Source organism: Pteropus vampyrus, unplaced genomic scaffold (assembly GCF_000151845.1).
Source record: "Pteropus vampyrus isolate Shadow unplaced genomic scaffold, Pvam_2.0 Scaffold7, whole genome shotgun sequence".
Classification (NCBI taxonomy): Eukaryota; Metazoa; Chordata; class Mammalia; order Chiroptera; family Pteropodidae; genus Pteropus; species Pteropus vampyrus.
Window position 1 is genome coordinate 928929 of NW_011888788.1, and position 23243 is coordinate 952171.

Sequence of the window (23243 nt, forward strand, 5' to 3'; positions counted from 1 at the left end):
TAGCAGGCACTGCATCAAGAGCTTTGGAATTAAACAGTGCAGGGAATTCGAGGTTCAAGGTTTCCAAGGGGGAGAGAAGGCACCAGCTGACATTTGGGTTTTACACTAGTCAGTACAAGGGAAATAACAAAAGCAATGGTGTATCTGGGCATTAGGTCCTTCTAAACAGAGCTGTTCCAAGATGAGATGAACTGCTTTGGAAAGTAGTAGATTCCTCATCACAGCAATATATTCAGGCACTGGTGACTATTAGGTAAGAGAATTTAAAAGAGGATTTAAAAGTTAATAAATGAGATTCAGTACTGTGCTGGAGATCTTAGCATAGTGAGGCAAGAAAAGAAATGAAAGGAATTAAGGATTGGAAAGGAAGAGACAAAATATTTTTCACAGAGGAGAATATTGTCCTCAGAAATAAAAGTTTCACCAAATAAATTATTAGAATTAGTAAGTTATTTTAGCAAGGTTGATAGATACATAAAGAGCATTAAAAATTAATGCATTTCTATGCATAAGCCACATTAGACTCTCAGAATAATTTTTTAAAGGTGGCCATTTACAATAGCATCCAAAATGTAAAGTGCCTAGGAATAAATTTAACAAAATATTTACAAAATTCTTGGAGGAAATTATAAAAATGTTTGAAGATATTAAAGAAAAAAGCCTAAATTAGTGAAGAGATGAGATCAATGGATTAAAAGGCTCAATATTGTAAAGATGTCAATTCTCCCCAAACTGATATGTAGATTCAATGCAATTCCAATAAAAATCCCAACAGGTTTTTTGTGGAACTTGACAAGCTGATTCTAAAATTTATATGGAGGAGAAAAGATTCAAGAATAGCCAAGACATTCCTGAAGAAGAAGAACAAGGTGAGGAGACCTGCCTTACCAGATATAAAGAGTTATTATAAAATTTAGTAATTAAGACAGTTTTGTATTGGCAGTGGGATAGATGGATTGACCATTGGAATAAAATAGAGAGCCCAAAAGCAGATTTATATATAAATGGAAGCCCGTTTATGAAAGAAATGCTGTTGTAGTTTTGGTGGGGGAAAGGATGGTCTTTACAATAAATATGCTGGGACAAATGGGTAACCCTCTGAGAATAAATTAAATTCAGTCCTTGTCTCATAACAGACAAAAATCAATCTCAGTTGGTGTTCATACTGAAATTTAAAGGATAAAATGATGAAACGTAGGGACAATAATATAGGAAAATATACTTACAATCTCATAGTAGAAAAGGATTGTTAAGACTTAAAATGTCGATAAATGGAAAGATTAATCAACTACATTAAAATGCAAAACTTCCTGTTCATAAATAGATACTATAAAGAAAATGAAAGGACAGGCTACAAACTTGGTAAAAAAATATTTGTGACACTTATAACTGATGAGTTACAAATATCTAGAATATATAAAGAACTCGTACAAATTAATAATGGGGAAAATGCTTGACTAGGTACTTCACAGAAGAGGAAACCCTGTTGACCAGTAAACTGGAAAGATGGTGAACCTCATTAATAATCAGAGAAATGTAAATTAAACCTACATTTGATACATTTAAAATTTGACACTAGCAAATGTTGATGAAGATACAGAACAACAAGAACACTTTACATTGCTGATGGGAGTGTAAATTGGTACAACTACTTTGAAAAACAATTTGGCCTTATCTGGTAAAGTTACAAATACTCATACCTAAAATTCTTGCACATGTATATGAGGAAACACATACCAAAGTAGAATTGTGAACTGTAAACAACCCAAATATTCATCAGTAGTAGAATGGATAAATAAATGTTGGTATGGCTCAAAATGGAACACTACAAAATAATTAAAGTGAATGAACTTTGGCCATGTGGAACAACTTGGATGAATCTTCAGAACATAATTTTGGGCCAAAAAAAACCCAAATTACCACTTGATTATAATTCCATTTTTATAAGAAAATAGCCTGAATAAAAATATATTGTTTCAGTATACAGGATGTATGGGGTACAAATAACTTAAAGCAAGATGATGATAAACGCAAAATTCCAGGTTTACTAATGAGAGAAGAAGAAAGAGTATATGATGAGGGTAGGGGCCAAAGAGAACTTCTAAATTAAATTGTGTGGATATACTTTTTTAATAAATATAAAAATTGAGAAGAAAAAAAAATGGCATAGATGATAGAGATTCTGTTCATCCCTCTGGCGACCAAATCGAAGTTGTGATGGAAACAAGGAGCAGCAGCAAGGAAAAATTGCCTGGGATCTAGAGGAACAAGCCATACAACTAGGGAGAAGTCCAAGAAAGCACCCTGCAATGGCAGAAGAAAACAATTTAAACACTTAAAAATAAATAATATTTTTGCTGGAAAAAAATTGAAAAACAATTTTTTAAAAAACTAACATTTTTAGTAAATGACTTAGTACATAGCCTTGCTCCCAGTAAAGGCTTAAGCAAGGGATGAAATGGTCTTTGATGCCACCTAGTGTTTTAGAGAATTTAACATCTTACAGCCTGGTTTGACTACTTCCTAGCTCTGCAGGCCAGGTTTTTCAGAGCAGAAACTAAAAGGAGTAAGATTTCCCTTGTTTTCATCCCTGACATTGGCTCTTCGGTCTGACTCATTATGACCCTTTGTATCTAGCATCGTAAGGCAGGCCCTTCTCTTTGGACAAACAATGGCTCCTTTTTCTTCATAACTTTCCTTTTAAGAGCCTTAGCCTGGCTGGAGACCTAGGTTTTTTTTCATTATGACTGGGGAACTAAGGATGCTGATAAGACTATGAGATGTGGTCGTTGTTATTACTGACCCTGAGGACTGTTTTCAGGCGTCTTGCTGTCACTCCCTCTGTTCTACATCATTTTAAACATGGAATGTGGAGAGAAAGTAATGCCTCTGGATTGTTGCGAGGACTTTAAAAACTTATATCTCATCCTACTCTGTATCAGGGTGGAAACCTGTGGAAATCTAGCTTATCTGGGTGAAGAGAAGGCAAACTATGGAGGAATTGGGGAATTTCAATCTTAAGTGGAATCTCTATTCCGTGTGCAAGAGCCCAGCCCAGGATGCTCTTTTTTTCCCTTTGTGTATTTGGCAGCATAGAGTCTAAGGAAATTGCCTCTTAGTAAAATAACATGCAGAACCCTCCAGGGTTTTAACCGTGAAAGGAAAATCTCTTAAGTAAGTGAAGGCAGGTGGACTATGAGACCCTGACTCCCTTTTTCTTAGAATTTTTTTACTTTAATCTCTCCTACCACTGTCTTACTGGTTCCCAGGAAATATGTCTGCTCCTTTCTTTTAAAGCTCTTACTTCCATCTGACAAAATTGGTTCCTTTTAGACTAGCATTTCCTTTATTTAATCATATATTTTGATTATCAAAGCTAAAACCCTAGAAGTCATCTTTTATTCCTGTCTTTCTTTCTTCAGTCTACCTTTCCTTCATTCCATCTCTAAATCTAGTAACTCTAACTCTAAAATATTTCTCAAATGCATCTATTTCCTTATACCATCATCTTTCCATTCTTGCCTTCCAGTTCATTTTCCACTTAACAGCCAGAGTGATTCTTTATCATGTACATTGGATTGTAGTTATAACAACTTGAATGGTTTACTTGTGCATTTAAAATAAAATTAAAGCTCCCTCTTTAAGGACCTATGTGGAAATGTGTGAATTAACTTTGCCAAACTCATCTCCTCCCACCTCCTCTTGCCACCCCCACCAACCACACTTTCTACATAACATGCTCACTAACCTTTCAGCTCTTCACACAAGCCAACCCTACTCCTGCCTCTGGGTCATCACAGTCATTCTTCTCTGCCTGGAATAACTGTTCTCCATACTCATCCTTCCTCATAGACACCTATCCTTCAGTCTAAATTTGGGTATGCTTTCTCTAATAGCATTTTGTTCTTTCATTGCATTTATCAGGTGTAATAATTTCTTTTTTTTTTTTTTTTTGATGTCTTTCACCCACAAGTTTGTATTCTTTAGAGCAAGAACTGTGTAAATGATTGATTCACCATTATTTGCTCAGTATCTAGCCCAGCACCTAATAGGTACACAATATATATTTGTCGAATGAATGAATGAATGAAAAATAATACATGAACCGTAATTTACTTAACTCTTCCCCTACTGCTGAATACTAAGGTTGTTTTCAATTTGGAGTCATTCTAAATAATGATGAAGTAAATAATTTGAACATAGAGGTTTTTACCCTTTTAGGCTAGATTCTCAGAAGTGGATTTGCTAGGTCAGAGGGTATGAATATTTTTAAGACTCATAGAACATATTTCCAAATCACTTATCAGAAAGATTGCCTAGATTGGAATTTTAAACTGTTCCTCTTTTGCTTTCTTAGTTTTGAATATATGGAACATATAAGAAGAAAGCAGTTCAGATAATAAGGTTTAGCTTCCCACTCCTATAAAATTATTAAATGCTTATTCTCTGGCAGGTATTAGTGTCCCGGTCTTACAGATGAGGAAACTTGAGCCTAGAACATTTAACAGATTTACTCAAGTTCACACAATTCACACTATCTCATGTCAAGTCATTTATGCTTACTCACATACCTACTTAATATACATTTGCTCCAAAACTGCTGCAGTCAATGTCACCTCACCCAAATCCTCTGCTTCCTAACTGCTAAATCCATATAAATGTCTGCCCTCTCACCCACCTGCCTATCCTTGCTTCTTTGCCACATAATACTAGAAGCTGGGCTCCCATATCCCTTGTCAGGGCCCTAGAGAGGACCTAACTCAGCTAACCATTCAGAACCCTCCTGTGTGGTTCAGAACTCTGAGATGCATCTCATCTTTACGTGGTGGTTAGCATAGGGATGAATGGCTCATCCCTTCAGTTGTGTCCCCACTCTTGTTTAGAAGGGTGACCCAGCATTGTAACAGGCTCCTAACCATATAGTAATCATATAAAGAGCATGCTGAGCTTATAGTAATAGGAAGGATATTCTGCCCCCTGGGGATTCTTGGTGATAAACTCTAGGAAGCTTGCAAGCTGTTTAGAGAAGAGGTGTACTCTCTATTAGGCTTTAAATATTCACCTGGACCCATCTCTCCCCCAACCCCATGTCAGGGTTTGGTGTAATAGTTTGCGTGTTAGATGTTTATCCCTGTTAATAATTCCTCTAATTGCTCTTAACCTTTCAGGCTCTTCCTGCTTGTCCTATCCAGGCCACCTGTGAAGCTGCCTCCAAAGAGGAAAATAAGGAAAAAAATCGATATGTAAACATCTTGCCTTGTGAGTATTTGTAGGGTTTCTTGGGATGTAATCTGAAACTGCATTTGTGGCCAGTTTTTCTGAGGCTGGAAAGAATCTTGCAATGATTATAGGAGGGTTGATAATAAGAGTAGGGTCAAGCCTTTGGTCAAGGTGAAATTGCCTTTATGTCTCCCAGGGCAACCCTAGGTGTTCACTAAGTCAGCTGGGGTTCTTGACCAGGTTTTACTGTGGCAGGCTTAAAGTTCTAGGAGATTAAGGAAGCAATTTTACTAGGACTGGATAGAAAGTGGATTGTTATAATTTTTTTGTAGTGCTCATTGCAAAGAAATTCCAATACAGAGTTCTCTTTATAACCCCTTCCCAGAGTTAGCCATTACTAATCAGTTGGTCTATAACTTAATGAACATTTTTCTAGGCCAGTGATCTCCAGAATGTGATATGAGCAAAATATTTGAACTTTGCTTTATTTTTATAATTGCATTTATATATATAATTCATTCCTTAAAAATATATGTATATTTTTGGATGCATAACTTGTTAGAGACCACTATACTAGGCATTTACAGATACTTATGGTCTTATTTGTGTATGAATGTATATGTAGGATATTTTTTAAAAATATGATTGGTATACTATATACAGTACTCTGACTTTTTTTCTTTTAACAATATATGTTGGCAATTCGTCTGTTGAGAAACAGAAATATTCTCTTTTTATCAGCTGCTTACTATTCCATATTATGGGTATACGTTAATTTATTCAACTAGTCTTCTAATGATGGTTGAGATGTGTCCAATTTTTGCTTTTGTAAGTAGTGCTGCAATGACATTCATACATGTGTTTCTCTATACACATAGGTACAGCTATTTCATCTGGCTTGGTTGCATTAAGACAAATAAATAAAATTGGATTCAACTGAAGTATTAATTATTGTTTTTTTCTAGATGACCACTCTAGAGTCCATCTGACACCAGTTGAAGGAGTTCCAGATTCGGATTACATCAATGCTTCATTCATCAATGTAAGAAACTCAAGCTTTTCTCATTATTGCCTTGAGCAGTTATTGGCTGCCATCTACTGGCTCCTTCCCAGCTACACATCAGGAGGAATACTTGTCATTTCAAGGTTTCCCTGAGGAGTCTAATTTTTTTAAGTGATTGAAAAAAAATTTTTTAAGATCAAGTAGATAGTTTAAAATGTATTCTTATGTTTACCCTGTCATCATTTCCAAATGTTTCCCATGTAGTAATCTGAATCTAAACGTGACTTTTTTTTAAGAGTCAGTGAATCTTTTATTGAGCTTATTCCTAAAACTAAGAGCAAAAGTAGGCCTTGCCATCTGTAGTAGTAAAAATAATGGGGAGTGGGGCAAGAGTATCTGATACCAGCTAAGTCTGGTTCATGCCTACCATGAACCAAGGCCTGAGGGAAGAAGTGAAACTGAGAGGAGGTTTTTAGGGGTGATTTAGAGCATGTTTATAGAGATGGTATGAGAGATTTGAGTATGTTTTATAGGGTGTGGGAATGGAGTTAGTAGAGAAAGAGTTTGAAGAGATGGGTGGGGAGCACGCAAGAGCACATGCACATGCACACTAGCAAAAACAAGCCTAACTACTGAAGCAGGATGCATGAGGGGAAGAATACTGATGGAATTTGTACACCCATGTTCAGACTAGCATTAATTATAGTAGTCAAAAGGTGGATGCTACCCAGGTGTCCACTAACAAATGAGTGGCTAAGCAAAATATGATATAAACATACAATGGAATAATTTAGCCTTAAAAAGGAAGGAAATTCTGACATACACTGCAACATGGATGAATCTTGAAGACATTGTGCTAAGTAAAATAACCCCCAGCTTCTGCCAAGCACACTGAGCAAGAGGTACTCACGAATGAGATAGAAGAAGACCAGCGTCTCAGAGGGCATGGAGGAAGCATTTGGTGGTCGGCAGGGTTAAGTACAGATGGGAGATACACTGGGATGGACTTGGAGTATAGGGGCAGACCATGTCCTTTGCCAAAGCAAATTGAGGCCATTTGTCATAGAATGCCAGTTACACTTACCAAACCCTTGTTTCCCTAGCTTTATTGAGATATAGTTTATATAACAAAAATACATCCATTGAAAGTATAGAATTCAGTGATTTTTTTTTTATTGAGTTTACCAAGTTATGCTGCCATCACCCTAATTGTTTTAGAACATTTTTAACAACTTTATCAAGATGTAATTCATATACCATAATTTTCACCCATTTAAAGTTTATAGTTCAATGGTTTTTAGAATATTCACAGATATGTCCAACTATCACCAGTCAATTTTTTAACTGTAGTTACCACCTAAAGTCAGTTGAGATTTGACTTTCAAAATCCAAAGACGTCTCAGTAACCAGGGAGCCACATTTCATCAATATAACACAAGGAAAATCAGTATTTTGCTTCATTCTAGTTATACTTACTGGTTAAGCAGTGTCGCCATATCACTATATAGGCATGCTTTCATGGAGGACATATGGCACACTCTTGGTAAAGAGAGGGCAGGAAGTACTTTGGGGCTGGCCCTCAAGCTATTTCATGGCCCACATTCTCCAGGGAGAATTTAGCAGTGACTTCTCATGGAGTATGGATATGACGTGGCTTAACATACTCTAAGAGCTTCTCAGTTTTAATTACAGGTTTAGTACTAAAGCAGAATGCAGCATCCTGAATTAAAGCTTTCTCAGTTTCCATCTTCTAATGATTAAAAACATTTGCAGAAACTTAAATTCTTCTTCTTAGGAAAAATTTTAACAAGCTTTCTATTGCTGACTCTTAATATACTCATCTCCAGGCCTAAAGCTTTCTCCTGTGCTGAGAGGCAACCTTGCCCTGCCCTTGTTTGAACTGGAATAGAAGTTGGCCCCTCCTTTATTCTGCCACTGCCTTGCAGACTTGTATTTCACATTATCACCTTGGTGTGACCTGTTGTTCCATCTTTGAATCTGCCTCTCTCATTGCCCCTCTTACTGCTGTCAGAGCTGGCAGAGGGTGATTTTACTCCTAAACCAAATGATTTTTCACTTACCTAGGACTTCTCTTATATACACTACATTTAAACAATGAGGTCGAGAAGATAAATGACTAAATAAAGACTGAAAACGGAAGTTACTTCCAGCTTTTCAGAGGCTCTTTATCTATTAAGTGGCATACCCAGGCTCCTTTGCTTCTTCTCCCAATTGTCTGTAGTAGAGAACCCTATTGTCAGACATGGGGAGCTGATCCACCATACCCACAGGCTATTCCCAGAAAGTTTTGCACCTAGGTAAAGCATCATCAAGAAGATAACCCTTTTGCCTTCCTAGTGTGGTCCCAGCTTCATCCCTGGAACCACCACATTGTTTCTGCCTGGGAGAGTTCTTACCCATTAACACTAAGCCCCAGATTGTCAGCCCCTGTGAAAGTATTAGAAACAGGCTTTAGCCTAATATTTGGTATTTAGATATTCTTCATTAATAATTCACTTTGAGAAGACTACCGAGATCATGTAATCTTTGTAGTCTTTGATTCCTACTATCCAAAGCTAATCTCTTAGAAATTTCTAGAATGGAAATCTTTGTTAATTTCCTGGACCTTTTCACAAAGAAGGCTTTGTTAACTAGTTGGGAGTCTGGAGAAGTTCATTCCAATCCATTTTTGACTTTTACTTTCTTTTTCTCTTCACCTTCTTCCCAGGGCTACCAAGAAAAGAATAAATTCATTGCTGCACAAGGTAAAGTAATGATATTTTTCTACTCTTGGTCCTGACTATGAGTTCATAGTGGGTTTAGGTTATTTCTTCCAAATGATAAGTAGATTAATCATAATACAATAGCCTTTCTGTAATTATTACTATCTGAAATAAATGTAATCTGCCTTGCAAGTATATAACTAAGAGCCTTCATCTTGATGACTTAGTATCCAGGGGCCCCTTAAAAGAAGTCCTTTTGTAAATGTCCAAAAAAAAAAAAAACTGAAGAAGGCTACATGCACACACACCAAAAAAACAAACAAACAAACAAAAACACCATGGTTTAATGAGGCCCTCTATCTTGGAGACCTTTGGGAACATTGGGTTCTAGCCAGGTTGCTGTGAGTTAGAATCTGGAATCAGTCTCCAGAGAGACTGTGAGGCTCTCTCACAGGGTCCAGGCTGGCTTATCTTCTCCCCCAGTTCATGGGCCTGAGCTCCACTACTATTCACAGATAAGTGGTCTAGGAATCCTCACAGCAGGGACCCAGTGCCATGGTCCTGCACACATTTCTACACCCTGCTGTTCTAACAAGTGCCATCACTCTTGGAAGCCTAGCAAAATATTTTGATGTTTGCAGTTTATGATCCATCTGAGGCCATTTTTGGCCTCCATCACTCAATAAATAATTATTGACCATCTATTATGTGCCAGACATTGGCCTAAATGATGAGGATATGTAGGGGAATAAAGCAGGATATGGTCTCTGCTTTTTTTGGAGCCTTTAGTTGGTAGAGGACAATTTACAGCAAAATTAACAGAAATTTTGGTAAATGTCTGTGCTCTTCTGTATAGTAACCAATAGCCACATGCAGCTATTTTAAATTAAAATTTTAATTAAAGTTAAATAAAACTTAAAATTCAGTTTCTCATTTGTACTAGTCACATTTTAAGGCTCAATAGCTACACATGGCTAGAGGCTACCATAGTAAGGCAGGTATAAAACATTTCCATCATTACAGAAAGTTCTGTTAGGCAATACTATGTAGACATAAAATAGAGATGGGATGTAAAATAGAGATTGACATAAAGTAAGTTGGGAAAAGCCTCAGATCCTCCCTACCCTTGCAATCTCCCACTGGGGCCGGCTATTGCCTAGCCAGGTTCCACTTTCCCGCTTCTGTAGCCATCTGTCAATTCAGATACATCCTCTGAGGCCCAGTTCGGCTACCACCTACTCAGTGATGATTTTGGCACCAGAAACCATGTATAATCTCTTCCTCTTGTTATTTGTCATGGGGCTCTGTTGATGCTAAAATATTTAATATAGTACGTTTGCCCGTAGCTTTCTGGTGGACCTTTTCTCAGATTCCTAAACCCTTGAACCGCTCAGTACTTCACGCTCCTTAAAACTCTCCTTCATTATTTTCTGACACTCAGTTATCTTGATTTTTCTCACTTTTCTAAACATTTCTTCTCTGGCTCTTATTCTTCATTCTGCCCCTTAAATGTAGCCTCTCCCCAAATGTATAGATGACTGCTTCCTTGAAACTCTATCTCTGTCTTTCATGGAACCATTTTTTTCTCAATTCTCCTGCCTCTCCATCTGCTTCTCCTTAGTCTCCTTCCCAGGCTTTTTATTCTGTCTGAACTTGAAGAATGCTGAGGATCCCCAGCATTCTCTGTCTGACCCCTTCTTTTTTCTGTGTTCTCTTAAAGAGACCTCATCTAAGAACCTACCTGTGTTTGACTGGCTGCTGCCTCTCTTGAGCTCCTAAGCCACATTTGCAAACTACTTTTGTACCTGTCCACCTGAATACCCCCATATACTCCTTAAATTTAACATCAGAAATTAAAACATGACTTTTCCTTAATCCCCAAACTGCCTTCTTCCTGTATTCTCTGGCCATTACCGTGATTGGAATGTAATCTACCTAATCAAGACAGATTTGGGATTATCCAGATCTCTTCTCTGTCCCTTAATCTAAATATGACTAGTCCTCTCGTTTCTATCTCCAGAATCTGTCTTCTCTGACACACTGCCTTACTCTTATCTTTTCTTCCAGTTCTGTTGTAGTAGCCTACTGACTGATCCCTCTATACCTCACCCTTGCTTCCTGCATTTCTTCCACCAGAATGGCCTTTCTCAATGCAAAACGTTTGGCAGGATTCTCATGAAAATTCTGTAATGATTTTCCATTACTTATAGGACAAGGCTTTCTTAGCCTGGCCTCCACCCCTTTAGATTCTGGTGCCTTAACTATTTTTCCAGCTCCACATTCTACCACTTCATGCACTCTACTCAGTGACCTTACTGAACTCCATACATCCTGGACATCTCGTGTTCTTTCTTGCTGCTAGCCCCCTACACCTCTGCCTGCAGTGCCTCTTCTCTCTATGCCCCCTTTCTAAACTCCCATCTACCTGATATACCCAACATGTGGCTTAAATGTCACCCCCTCTGGGAGGTTTTTCCTGAGATCTGTAGATCTTTCTGGCATGTGTCCACTTATATCATTGTTTTTAATACTTTTTTTTTTTTTAACCAAATAGAATATAGAATTTTAAAAAAAGTCAAAAGATATTATAAGGCTTATAAAAACAGTTCTCCCCCTCTTTCTCCTTTACTTTTTTAGCCTAATGCAACCATTTTTATCTATTGACTTCTTATGGTAGCTAATTATTTAATCCTCATAAACTACCTCATACTTAGAGAAACATTCATACACATGTCCCTTTTTCCGTCTCCTAGTAGAGTTAAATTATAATTTGGGGTTAAGATTACATTTGTTATTTACATTATTATTACTATACCAATATTTTTCACAGCTGAAGTACATAATATTGTATGTTTGGGGGGGTACAGGTTTTGCTTTTACTCTTTTCCAAGAGTTAATAATTGCCCCTTTCTCCTGTTCACTTAGTTTTATGTATACCTAGCACTAATTTTCCCCCCAAAACTCCTCTCTGGAAGTATATGTTTTTTCTCAGTACCTTCAGACACGCAAGGTTTAGTTTTGTTTGTTTGTTTTTTTTATCTTGAGATCCTTTTTTCTTCAGTTCCATTCTGGATTGGTTGCTCCCTAGCCCCTTCACCAACACCCTGGGAATTTCTTTAGTCTCCCTCCTTTGTTAGATCCCATCTCTTTCTCTTTGCTCCTTCATTTTTGTTTAGAAATCTTCTAGTGGCTTTCTGGGGAAGACTGTGTGGGAGATTAATTTTAAATTCCACATGAGCAAGTCACCCAGCCTCTCTGTGGCTGATGACACCTACCTCAGAGTGTGGTGGGAAGGAGTAAATGAGATATAAAGCACTTAGCTCACTATCTGGCCCCTAATGTGGTATTCACTGAGCAGTCATGATTTCTAATCCTCAACTGAAATATCCTTGGGAGACATTGTTCATGTTCTCTTTATATTTTGGCAGCCTCACACCCCCACTTTCTATTGAAGTGCCTGGCACATACATGACGAATACATGGGAAATGTTTAGTTAGCAGGTGGGTAGATGGATAGATATATTGGATATTTGGATATTTAGCTGAGGACATGTGGGCATAGGCTTCTAAAAGTCAAGAATGAATGTTCCAGATTTCCCAATATCTTTCTTCTCCTTGCTTGTGTGTTCTCACTTTTGCTATTGGCTGCTTTAGGACCAAAAGAAGAAACAGTGAATGATTTCTGGAGGATGATCTGGGAACAAAACACAGCCACCATCGTCATGGTGACTAACCTGAAGGAGAGAAAGGAGGTGAGTGGAGAAATTGGATAAGAAGGCCCCTGATACAGCAGACATGACCAGCAGAGATACTGCTCTGCTGGAACTCTGTGTTTGAGCCTAGGCTGTTCAGCCTTTATGGCTCCTGTGCTAGTCATTCATGCAGACAGAACTCAAGCAGATGTGCCTACCAGACTTTACTATGTCCTAGAGACCTCCAAAGAACCTTAGGGGTGCCAAGGGCATGTTCTCTGTATCTGATAGTCAGACAACTCACCCTGGTTCCATAGAACCTGGAAGAAAAAACTTGGGCGCATTGGTCAAGGAAACACCACAGAAGGGCTTTTCTTCCCTGGCTTCTCTAGCCCCTCATTCTCTTGCTTTCCTATCTCTCCTTCTGAGTCAGCAGAGGGAGCTTATGAACTGAGACCCTGCAGGTGCAAGGGAATCTGAGGCCCTGGACTGATCTTGCAGGCAGCCTCTGACTGGTTCTTTTCTTTTTGTGGATGTCAAGTCCATGCCTGGCCAGTTCCATTACTGGGTCACAGCCAACACCAGTCCTGAATCCTGGATCAAGATCAGACCCCAGAAAGGAATCTTTCTATTAATTCATAATTCATGGCAGTTTATCTCCAGATAGCCCTTGAGTCCCTTTGATCTACATACACTGGGTTGTTGGGTGTATTGATTAGCAGCTCCACAGTGCTTAGGGGAGATGGCACTAGGGTTGGACTTTAGGTTCGTTTTCCTTTAATGAGACCTCTGTCTTGGAAGCTGTCCAAGGACCAGGCACCAGAAGAGACCTTGGGCCTCTTGTGGTAGGTTTACAGTCTATGTCAGTCCACCCTGGTGGCCTCCTCATAGCAAGTTTCAGGGATTCACTCAGGCTCGCCTATAGAGTATGCTCTGGGATATTGTGGAAGTGCAGATTTTGTAGGTAAAATGCCTTCCAATTTGCCCTGAACTAAGTGAATGGGGATGAAAAGAGCGAGAACTATGGGGCTGGGGCTGTGCACGAGTTAAGAGATTGTGCTAAACAGGATGAAAGGTGAGGAACTTGAAAAAAGAGCAGATAAATAAGTTTGTAGTTGACTGAAGTGAGAGAAGAGGCTTTTGGGGGACTCTAGTGTGGGCTCTTGTGGTCCTTTCCTTTCATGCCCTTTACATCTGCCAGGGATGGGAGATCTGAAGTCAGCAGATGCATGTCTATTCCTTTCTAGTGTAAGTGTGCTCAGTACTGGCCAGACCAAGGCTGCTGGACATATGGGAATATCCGTGTGTCGGTAGAGGATGTGACCGTCCTGGTGGACTACACAGTGCGAAAGTTCTGCATTCAACAGGTACTATCTCCTACCTCCTTTCTCAGTTCTCACTTAGGATCTGCTGATCATGAAAGGGCAGAACAGCATGGGCCATCCTCCTTTTTACTCAAAGTGGTCAGGAAAGCTGAGTGTGTGGTGTGTTTGGACTCTGAAACCAGAGATCTGGGCTCCCAGGGAACTTCATTGTTAAAGCTGATGGAGGAACATTTTCATGAGTAGGAGAAACAGCATTATTAAGATGGAATTCGATCATCTTAGATATGAACCAAATACATCAGTAAGCGATATAATCTTCTGGATACTTGACTCACTTCTCTTTCATTGTTACTCCAAAGGCTCCTGACATCAAGGATGTGGTAGGCCCAGCTCTTGGCCCTCCAGAGTGATTCTGGAGACTTGAGCAAATCACCATTGGTTGAGACAGTGTAGTGCTGTGAAAAGGGGCTTACCAAGAGTCAGGAGACCTGCATTTTAGTTCTCACCTTGCCATTTACTAGTTCTGAGACCTTGAACAGGTCATTTAACACCTCTGAGTTTTGCATCCATGTCTGTAGACTGAGAATAATAGTAATATCCCTGCCTACTCCATGGGGTTCCTGGGAAGATTCTTTGTTCATTGTTAAAACTTTCTTGGGTACACTTTCACTTCCCCATTGTCACTGACAACCACAGCTGGCCCTGGCCCCTAAGCCTTATCCTTTCTCCCCTGGTGCTGCCCCACCCACCCCAGGGTATCGGGCCAACATACTGGATCTCCTCACTTCACAGGTGGGCGACGTGACCAACAGAAAGCCACAGCGCCTCATCACTCAGTTCCACTTTACCAGCTGGCCAGACTTTGGGGTGCCTTTCACCCCGATCGGCATGCTGAAGTTCCTCAAGAAGGTGAAGGCCTGTAACCCTCAGTATGCAGGGGCCATCGTGGTCCACTGCAGGTCAGTGTGGCCTGACCCTTGGCTTCTCACTCATACCACATTTTGTTCCTATGGCCAAAGCGGGGGAAAGCACAGGAGCCCTGACTGAGGAGGCTGGAATAGAGCAGATGAGCTGCAGCAGCCAAAGAGACCCCTCAAGTTTTGGTGCTGGGTGGAGAGCACTGTAGGAAAGATAAAAGGGTAGTCCCCTCCAAATTTGGGGGTGGGGAGACCACTGTTATGAATCCAGAAAGCTAGATTGAGTGCTTCCTTGTGTATTGGGAGCCTTCTGACCCCTCTAGGTGTCAGGGTTGCCTGATCCTGATAGCTAGAGATAAGGAGTTCAGGGTATAGTGGGGTTTGTTAGTTCCACAAGAGTCTGAGCTCTGCCCCATTCAGATTTAGAATTTAGAGGCTTGAAGAAAGAGCCCTAGCCTCTGCTGCCCCCTCCCTCTATGCTCCCACAAAGCCTGCTGGCCATCCCAGTAACACCTCTGCTCTCTGGCTATAGTGCGGGTGTAGGGCGGACAGGTACCTTTGTCGTCATTGATGCCATGCTGGACATGATGCATACAGAGCGGAAGGTGGACGTGTACGGCTTTGTGAGCAGGATCCGGGCACAGCGCTGCCAAATGGTGCAAACAGACGTGAGTGATTTGTGGGTGAAGCAATGGTGGGGCATTCCAAAATCAAAACATCTGCCTGCCTCATGAATTACTCAGCCTCCCAGGTTATTGTAAATGATTATGATTAGTGTGATGATTGGCCCTTATAAATTATGTATTAAAAAAGACGTAGAACACAGGAGATTGTGCTAGGTGAATCAGGAAGGCACATGTCATTTGCACTAGGCTCTAAGGATAAAAACAGGTCCTGAAGGAAGCAGGCATGCAAGCACCTGAGACAACCAGTGCTATAGAGTTCTGATGCAACTCAGCCATGTGCAGGAGCAGGAGTTGAAATCAGCTCTGTGGTTTGGTCACAGGGTTCAAAGGGTACAGCACTGGGAGGCAGACTGGCACTGGTTTTTTGTGTCACCAGATTCTTGGCAGCCCCCTCAGATTGTTGAATCTGTGCTCTCAGAATGAGTAGGCGTTGGATTGGTCCTCTCCAGGCTTCTACTCCAGTAAGGTGCCGGAGAAGGACCTTCTCTCACATGTTAAGCACCCCCAGAGGTACTCATGCATTTCAAGTCTTGTCTCACTGAACTGAGACAAGAGCAAATCATTATATCCCCACTAGGATCAAGAGAAGTGGACTGAACGGAAATGGGGGGTAGGACGGAGTAGTCTGGCACCACAGGGACCTTGCTGTGTGTAACTAGAAACTTGGGCACCCTCCACATTTCAGATGCAGTATGTCTTCATATACCAAGCTCTTCTGGAGCATTATCTCTACGGAGATACAGAACTGGAAGTGACCTCCCTAGAAACACACCTGCAGAAAATATACAACAAAATCCCAGGGACCAGCAACAATGGATTAGAAGAGGAGTTTAAGGTGAGTTGGAGCTGAATCACCTCTTTCAGATCGAACGATCTGAGATGCTTGATTCCTTGTGGATTTACCAACAAATGGTGAATCCCCCTGCGAGGCACGTGGATAGTTAAGGAGATGGGTCTCTGACCCTTTACTCATACCCTAGTCATTCTCAACCCATCCTGTACCTTAGAATCACTTGGGTTGTGTTTGGGTAGGGGCAGGTGGCAGGCAATGGCATTTTTATTAAGTCCCCCAGTTTCTCTCCCCCAACGCCTGGTGATTATAATGTACAGCAAGAGCAAACATTTTCTCTAAAGGACCAGATAGTAGGTTTTGTGTGCTATACAGTCTCTGTTACAACTACTTAACACTGCTGTTGTAGCACAAAAGCAGCCATAGACACTACCTTAACAAAGCGAGTGTGGCTACATTTCCATAAAGCTTCTCAGGCAGCAGGCCAAATTTGGCCTATGGGCCATAGATTGCTGACCCCTGCTGTATGACATTAGACAGTGGTCCTCAACACATCTGGGGAGTATTTCATAGTCTCCCCAAAGTGCTCCAGAGGCAAGAGATTCTGGTTTGGGGTGGGGAAGACCACATTCTTAAAAGCTGTTCTTCTCAGACTGTAGTGAGTACCTGATTTAATTACCTCAGGGTTCTGTTGAGATGCAGGTTCTGATTTAGCAGGTTTGAGTTAAGGCCCGAAAACCTGCATTTCTAACAAGATGAGGCTGAAGATGCTGGTTTATAGGCTACACTTCGAGTAGCAAGAATTGAGAAGGGGCCTAAGAATTGGAGAAGGGAGGGTGTACATTTGAATAAGATTTTCTAAAGAGTCTAAGACAGCCTCTGGGGGTGGATCAGGGAGAGGGAAGAGTGGGCACACTCTCCTATGAGGCTAGGATCCTTGCTCTAGAATCATAAAGTTCTAACTTATGGGAATCTCAGAAGGGTCCACAGGAGCCCAGAAGGCAGTTTCCCAAACACTCTTTTGGCTTGCTCACTGAGTTTAAAGACAGAAGAAACAGTGTTCCTATAAGGACATGTGGAAATGGAGGTCAGGGCTCTGGTGAGGAGCTGTCTGCAGCCAGAGTGGCCTGGAGATGCTGGTCCAGTGACAGGCGTAATCTTGTCAAGTTCAGTTACTGGTAGTAATGTTTCCCCTCCCCATCCCAATTCAGAAATTAACATCAATCAAAATCCAGAATGACAAGATGCGGACTGGAAACCTTCCAGCCAACATGAAGAAGAACCGGGTTTTACAGATCATTCCATGTAAGAGCCCTCCCCGCACCCGAAAGCCTTAGTGCCTCATTCTCCCCACCCGCCTTTGCTTCATCCCTTCCACTTCTCAGGTACTAGTTAATCAGCTCAGAGACAATCATTGCTTGTTGCTCTCAGTTCTTCAGTGGCTTCTGGAAATAAAAGCATGAAGGCCAAAGGAATTCTCCCTCCTGGGCTAGAAATAGGCACGTTATTTCCCAGCTGGGATTGTATCTGCCTAGGTCCTGGGGTTGGGAGGAAAGATGGAAAGAGAGAGAGGAGAAGACAAGTAATATTGGAGAGCCACAAACTGCTGTCCTTCCTACAGATGAGTTCAACAGAGTGATCATTCCAGTTAAGAGGGGTGAGGAGAACACAGACTACGTGAATGCATCCTTCATTGATGTAAGTGCTGTCTGTGTCCCCGGAGCCCCCAACACCCTCACCCTTCATGGAGATTCAGCTGGGCCTGCAGTGTCACTTCCTCCCATCCCCACAGTGCTTGAGAGGGCTATCTTTGAGTCAGTCATCAATTCAGAACTGATACCTACTCATAGCACTAGATCTGTCAGGCCCCATAGTGCTGAAGATAGGGTAAGCATGGGGTGCATGCACCAGAGTAATAGTGCTGGAGGAAAAAGTTCCCATCATAAACCACAGCCAAAGGCTGAAAACCTCTGATATTTCCCAGTCTTGCTCCTTTCATTCCCAACTCCAACCCCCTTCCCTCATCCTCATAGAAAAAGACCAGCTTATGAGACAAGGTTTGGTCCTTGGGCAAAGGGGAGCTCTACCTGGGATGGGTTTGCCTTCAAGCAGCCCCTGTCCCTTCCTAGTGGCCTGTCTTCTCCACTAGCCCCTCCCTATTTAAACCACCTCACTCCTACCTTGACCTGGCCTGCACAGGGCTACCGGCAGAAGGACTCCTACATCGCCAGTCAGGGTCCTCTTCTCCACACAATTGAGGACTTCTGGCGAATGATCTGGGAATGGAAATCCTGCTCTATCGTGATGCTAACAGAACTGGAGGAGAGAGGTCAGGTGAGCTCAGAAAGATCCTGTGCTACGGGAGACTGAGACCACATGAAGAGAAGGGGAGGATGTCTAAGAAGGCATGTTTGGACCTTTTCTTTGACTTAAGCTGCCCAAAGAGCCATTTCCAAGCAATATTGTCCAGCCAGTTGGTGTTTAAGCAATCAGTAGCCTCTCTCGGGATTGGGAGAACAGTGCTGAGCCTCCCTTCGGTTCCCAGACAGTTCACACCCTTCTACTTCTCTCCTGAATATAGCCTCCCCCAGCCTAGCTTTGTACGTACCCTCTCTTCCCACCTTCCCAAGGCAGGGCAGGGCTCTCCATCCTCAGCAGGTCCCAAGGCATTTTTAGCCCTGGGCCACAGTAGGTACAGCCACTGCTTGCCTCTGCAGTGGATTCCTCTAGATTCCTCAGACTCAGACTATCAGTGATTTTTATTTTTCTGTTGTTCTCCTTCTTAAGGAAGGGGGTCTCTGCCTTTTAGCCTAGAGGAAAGTCACCTCAATAGATCTCTAAACTGAAGTTGCTCTTGTTGTATATTCCAAAACCTGTGCCGCCTTTCCCAAAACCTTGCCTTCCAGGAGCTTAACTCAGCCTTCTGAATTGGCACTACTTCAGTAACAGCTCTTTCTGCCATCTCTCATCCCACAGCCATGGGAGATACCTCTGGAGTACCATTTCCCTCTCTTATTCCTTTTTTCTCTCAAATAGTTTGTTTTGTTTAAGTCCAGCTTGCTTCCTCTCTTTGTGTTGCTCTACCCACATGGAGAGCTGAATTAAATAAAACCTGTATCCTTCAGGATAAATTCCTGCCATCATTCTAAAATCTATAATCATCTTCTGCGGCTTCTCTTTATCAACCCTTAAATCCTAACCCCGTAAGTTTACCATGCTTGTTTTCTCTCAGCACATCATACCTGCTTCCTTACAGTAACTGTGTCACTTTGAAACTCTCTATACAGCACTGACCTAACCGCTTGTTGGTTCTGACCATATGTAATCACCTTGGGTAGTTGTCCCCATTAGTTGGCCAGAGCCAGCCTCCCATTTGCTTTCAGTGTTGACCAACACCCTGTCCAGTTTTTTTTCCCTGCCCAGTTTTTTTTCCCTGCCCAGTTTTAAGAGGGACTCTCTCGATAGTTCCCCAGCCCTGCATCCAATCTGCCCCTTTTCTTCTCTGTGATGCCTCTCTGCCTAAACTAAGATCTAAAATATCTGAAAGCCATTAGGTGTGGGACCATAGTACAGTTGACCCTTGAACACTCGGTTTAGGGGGGCTGATCCGCCACACAATTGAAAAACTATATGTATAACTTTCGACTCTCCAAAAACTTCAGTCATCTCTTGCTGCCATAAGGGATTGGTTCCAGGAACCCCTACAGATTCCCAACCACAGATCATGGTTGTTTGAATCTACGGATGCAAAACTTATGGATACAGAGGTCTGACTATATATTTTTTGGGAAAAAATCTACATATAAGTGGACCTACGTAGTTCAAGCTTGTGTTGTTTGAACGTCAGCTTAATTTTTTTTTCTTGTCATTGTGCGATTCTATCTCATATACTGTGTTGCTCTCAAGCCCATTTGGATCTTAACAGTTCTAATGGTTTTAAAACCCCAGTCTTCAGTCTTGGGTGATAAGTATGTAAAGGCAGTGTTGGGATGGAACTATGGTAGCAAAACTCATTCCACCGACCAGTGTCCTAAAAACCAATATAATCTATTTAAGGTGAGCCTTAAGTAGAATTTTTTTAACTGTTCTGTTGAAGAGGAGGCTCAGAGTCCTAACCTCTCAAGCATCCCAGGGCTCTTAGTGGACACACGTAGAAAAGCCTTGGTCTCTGGCATTTCCTTGATCCACCAATTTAATAATTCTTTGTTTTAAAATGAGCTCAATGTTACGTATAAAGGGGATAATGAATGATCATACATATGAAGAGCAAGAAAGGTCATTAACTGGACTTTTAATAGTGATTTTATTTGGACTGAGAGACTATCAGGGATTTTTCTTTTTCTACTTAATTTTCCCAAATCTTTTATTACGAACATACAGAGTACATTTATGGCTGAGGGTTTTTAAATTACTAGTAACAAAGTATCTAAGATCTCCAAAATGATCTAAAGAAATGGACAGTATGACTGTATTTTGTTTTATTTGTATATTTATACACTGGCTTGTTTTGCAAACATTGGAAAAATTCATTTATGAGCTACTGAGAGCGTACCATAGGCAGGCAGTGTGCAAGGTGCTGGGAATACAAAGGTGGAGAGAGGCAGCCCCTACAAGAAGCTATAGAAGGGACTGAGCCCAGTCCAAGCACAGACAGACAGTAAACCATCTTCTACTTACTGGCAGGGAGAGAAATGCAAGTGCTAGCAACTTTAAGGTGCCGTTGCAGATTAAAGACATAAAAAGGATGAAGGGATGCTGTGGACTGAGCTGTGGTGAAGCACCATGGCTAGTGGGAGGAATGTAATTGAGTTCACTTTTTCTGGATTAGCAGTCTGACCTATGTAAACAGCTATAAAATGTAGGACTACCCAAGAGAGGGGAAAAAAGGGGACTGGAACAAAGACATTCACTCCTCCACTCCCTCCACCCTGCTATTGAGAGTTGGATGCAGCTGTGAGGTGATGGTCAGAGACCCTGTCAGTATTGCAAGTTAGACTATAAATAAATAACAAAAGGTTAAGTGATTATCTCTGATAGTGGGATTAAGTTGTTAAATATAGATGTCCTGATGAGGATCAGAAGTTAATTAGAGTCATGTTAAGTAACGAATGACCCACTGAATTTTCAGTACCTTGGAGATGAAGTGTGTGTCGGTTAAGAGGTAGTTGTATTGAGAGGGGGGCAAGTAGCCCATGGAGCAGCCCTGTTTCTACCATATATGATATTCTGAGCCCCTTATACTCTCCCATTTGTTCCAGGAGAAGTGTGCCCAGTACTGGCCCTCAGATGGACTAGTGTCCTATGGAGACATCACAGTGGAGCTGAAGAAGGAAGAGGAGTGTGAGAGCTACACTGTGAGAGACCTCCTGGTCACCAATACCAGGGTAAGAAGGCTGGTGGGGCTTCTCCCACAGGGAAAACCAGGGTGCCCCTGCTTCTCTGATCCCCCTTTCTCTAAAGGAGAACAAGAGCCGACAGATCCGGCAGTTCCACTTCCATGGCTGGCCTGAAGTGGGCATCCCCAGCGACGGAAAGGGCATGATCAACATCATCGCAGCCGTGCAGAAGCAGCAGCAGCAGTCAGGGAACCACCCCATCACGGTGCACTGCAGGTACCGCTCGCCCCAGCCCTCAGAAGGGAGAGAGAGAAAGTAATGAGAAGCAGACACGGGGAGGCAATGTTGAGCATGTGTCAGAAAGTGAGGGAAGGCGAACAAGAGCAGGATGTTGGTGAGCACATGGAATCAAGTTTGATGACCGGGACAAGGCCAGATGATAAGAGACGATCTTGGTGTTTGAAGTTCGCACATTCAGTGCTGAGGAACCTGGCCTTCTTAAGAAACACAGGAAAGAGAAAAAAGCAAATACTAAAGACAGTTTGAAGAAAAATTAACAAGACTAAGAATGTAGTTGTGAAAGAGGAGTCAAGGGTGTCTCCCAGGTTTGAGACAGGGTTGCTGGCAATTGTTGTGTCACTGACAGAAGAAAGATGAAGGTAAGGGGTCTCATTGGTGGGGAGGAAGGTGAATTTTGTTTGTAGCATATTGTTCGAGATTGTATTTTAGAAAAAATATTTACTTTTTTATATAAGCTTGTATTGTGTTTATAATTAGGAAAAAATATCTCTTTTAAAAGGGAAGGAAAAGTATATTAAAACTTCCTATGGTCTGTGGCCATGCCACCCTCAACACGCCCAATCTCATCTGAAATCAGAAGTTAAGCAGAGTCGGGCCTGGTTAGTACTTGGATGGGAGACCACCTAGGAATACCAGGTGCTGTAGGTGATGGATGGATGGATGGATGATAGATAGATAGATAGGTAGATAGATAGATAGATAGATAGATAGATAGATAGATAGATAGATAGATATAGATCGATATAGATCTTCCTTTGAATTGGTTTTGAAAACAGAAAAACGAGCAAAGGAACTTATAGGAATATATCCAATAAATGTTCTTCAAGTGACCTAAATGAAATAATTACAAGGGTTGAAGTACTTCTAATAGTAAAAAGTTGTAAATAATATAAACATATATTAATAGGGGACTGATTCAATAGCCCTGATATATCTTATACTACAGCACTGCAAAAACTTAATGAGGAATCTTTTTATAGACTGGTGTGGAACCCCTAGAGCAGTGGTTCCCAGTGCCTGAGCCTGGGACAGGTACTAGTCTGTAGCCTGTTACTAACTGGGCTGCACAGCAGGAGGTGAGTGGCAGGGGAATAAGCGAAGCTTCATCTGTGTTTGCAGCTGCTCCCCAGAGCTAGCATCACCACCTCAGCTCCACCTCAGATCATCAGGCATTAGATTCTCATAGGAGTACCAGTCCCTGGTGCCAAAAAGGTTGGGGACCACTGATCGAGAGTTGTTTGGTGAGAAAAT

The 23243-nt window shown here is 41.4% G+C and overlaps 1 protein-coding gene and 1 pseudogene across 7 annotated transcripts in view; both read left to right on the forward strand.

Moving 5' to 3' along the window:
- Nucleotides 1–23243, forward strand: part of PTPRA (protein tyrosine phosphatase, receptor type A) — a 114793-nt gene that overhangs the window by 86716 nt on the left and 4834 nt on the right. For 5 of the 7 annotated variants that reach the window (XM_023537077.1, XM_023537072.1, XM_023537075.1 and 2 more), the window contains 13 exons: nucleotides 5169–5259; nucleotides 6186–6262; nucleotides 8952–8988; nucleotides 12601–12698; nucleotides 13886–14005; nucleotides 14756–14922; nucleotides 15413–15548; nucleotides 16252–16401; nucleotides 17568–17661; nucleotides 17978–18054; nucleotides 18556–18690; nucleotides 21615–21740; nucleotides 21817–21968. In XM_023537077.1, the coding sequence (XP_023392845.1) occupies nucleotides 5169–5259; nucleotides 6186–6262; nucleotides 8952–8988; nucleotides 12601–12698; nucleotides 13886–14005; nucleotides 14756–14922; nucleotides 15413–15548; nucleotides 16252–16401; nucleotides 17568–17661; nucleotides 17978–18054; nucleotides 18556–18690; nucleotides 21615–21740; nucleotides 21817–21968 (1460 nt within the window). Of the gene's footprint in view, nucleotides 1–775; nucleotides 870–5168; nucleotides 5260–6185; nucleotides 6263–8951; nucleotides 8989–12600; nucleotides 12699–13885; nucleotides 14006–14755; nucleotides 14923–15412; nucleotides 15549–16251; nucleotides 16402–17567; nucleotides 17662–17977; nucleotides 18055–18555; nucleotides 18691–21614; nucleotides 21741–21816; nucleotides 21969–23243 lie in introns of all 7 variants that reach the window. The other 2 variants (XM_023537089.1, XM_023537063.1) reach the window with 2 other exon arrangements.
- LOC111747077 lies at nucleotides 22522–22640 on the forward strand (annotated as a pseudogene).